This window comes from Phytophthora parasitica, assembly GCF_000247585.1.
Source record: "Phytophthora parasitica INRA-310 unplaced genomic scaffold supercont2.174, whole genome shotgun sequence".
Lineage (NCBI taxonomy): Eukaryota > Oomycota > Peronosporomycetes > Peronosporales > Peronosporaceae > Phytophthora > Phytophthora nicotianae.
The window spans coordinates 40845-42614 of NW_008649160.1; the positions used below are offsets into that span (position 1 = coordinate 40845).

General features: G+C 54.2%; 1 protein-coding gene across 1 annotated transcript; it reads right to left on the minus strand.

Moving 5' to 3' along the window:
- Positions 1 to 1053: 1053 nt before the first annotated feature.
- PPTG_19769 (hypothetical protein) lies at positions 1054 to 1764 on the minus strand (the record flags this gene model as incomplete). The annotated part of the gene is made up of 1 exon (XM_008918286.1): positions 1054 to 1764. A coding segment is annotated over one exon (711 nt), but the record flags the coding sequence as incomplete, so codon positions are not given.
- Between the last annotated feature and the right edge of the window lie 6 nt (positions 1765 to 1770).

The following is a 1770-nucleotide window of genomic DNA, read 5'->3' on the forward strand; positions in this document are numbered from 1 at the left end:
AATGACCTCGTCCCTCAAACGACGATCCGGTAGGCAGTGCGATGCACTGGCGTGGCAACGCGAGTTTAATCGACAACAGGAGGTCGCCCTGACTATGGCCAAGGGGTACCAAGCAGCTGAGAATGAGCGACGAGCCAAGGAACACAATGACGCACTGAGTCGACTGGAGGAAACTGTTGTACCGATCCAAGGTGGGACTGAACATTCGGCTGTGAGCCCAGAAGGTCCGCCGGGGACGGATGATTCTGTGGGCGGACCACCAAAGTCTCTTTTTGAGATTGGAAGTCGTGTGTGGCTCTACATGGAGCGCATTAAACCTGGCCTAACCAAGAAGCTCGCTCATCGTTGGCATGGACCATTCCGGATCAAACGCAAGGTGGAGGAGTTTGCATATGAGCTGGAGTTGCGTGACAAGAGTGGATACCGCTTCTATCCGGTGGTGCATGTATCGAGACTGACAGCTGCGAATGAATTCCCTAGTCGACCGAAGGTTCAGCTGACGTCAGACGTGACTGAAGACTCACGGCTAGATTTCGACGAAGAGTTACTGCCAGAAGACAGCTGGGAGCCAGACCATCTCGCGGGTGAATACGAGGTCGAGGCCATTCTTGATGACCGAACGCCACTGTCAACGAGCACTGAACGCGCTGTACGAGAGTTCAGAGTCAAGTGGGTCGGCTATAACGAGCCAACTTGGGAACCACCATCAAATTTTTCATGTGGTGGCTTACTGTAGGATTATCTGCGGGCCAAGAAGAGCGAATATCGGCTGCAGATGGTTCAAGTCGCGGGCGAAGACTAGCGTGACATGGTCACGTGTGAACTGACCACAGGGCGGTACAGCCTGTGGTGACAGACGAAAAGAGTTACTGCACCAACACGATCTGTATATGCATATGATGAACAACATGAACATGGGTACGAAGTGGGATGTGGGTTAAGAAAGAAAACATGAACGCAAGGCAAGCTACGACTACTGCGAACGAATGATCGGGAATACCTGCGACAGCTTGCTTGGACAAAAGAAGATCGTGTGGGAGAAACACCGAGGCTTCAACTGGAGGACAAACGCCTGGCCGCGTCCGCCAACAGACTCAACGACGGTGATCCACCACTCTCCTTCTCTTCTTCATAAGGAGGAGATGGTCGAGCAGCCGGCGGAGCAACAGGAGCCAGAGAATCTTCGGCACCGCCACCAGCAGAAGCAACAGGCCGAGTATAGAAAGGCGTACCCGACGGCGTGTCGAAAATAGTGCGCCAGTCTGGAATGAGCTCAGGTGGCTGAAGCGCTGGATCAACCACGACGCTGCGATACGTGTCGACAAAACGCGTGCCACGAGGGTAGAAGAACTCGGCATTGTTCTGGCACGGGAAGAACGTGGTGTTGTACGGATGCTGGTGAGCAGCGTTCATCCAGCCAGCTCTCCTAGGCTGCCGGTCATCCAGAGTTGGAACCTCCGACAACCAGTCTGTACTCCGAGGGACGAACGACATGTTCTCGATCGGGTACGGCGGAATAGTCGGCTCGAAAATCATCTCAGGACGGATGAAAGTCCGACGCGTAGCTGTAGCCGACTCCATACACCACTGCATGTACTGATCACGGTACATAATGCGGAGACGGTCAGCACGCTTGTTCCGATCAGTGACGTACGACCTCCACAGTTTCCGCTTGGCCTTCAAGAGCGCTCGGTCATGATTGGAGTCTCTCTCTTCTTCGTCGAAGCCTCGTTCGACGGCTGCTGCGAGAATCCAGTGATGACGCTCCCA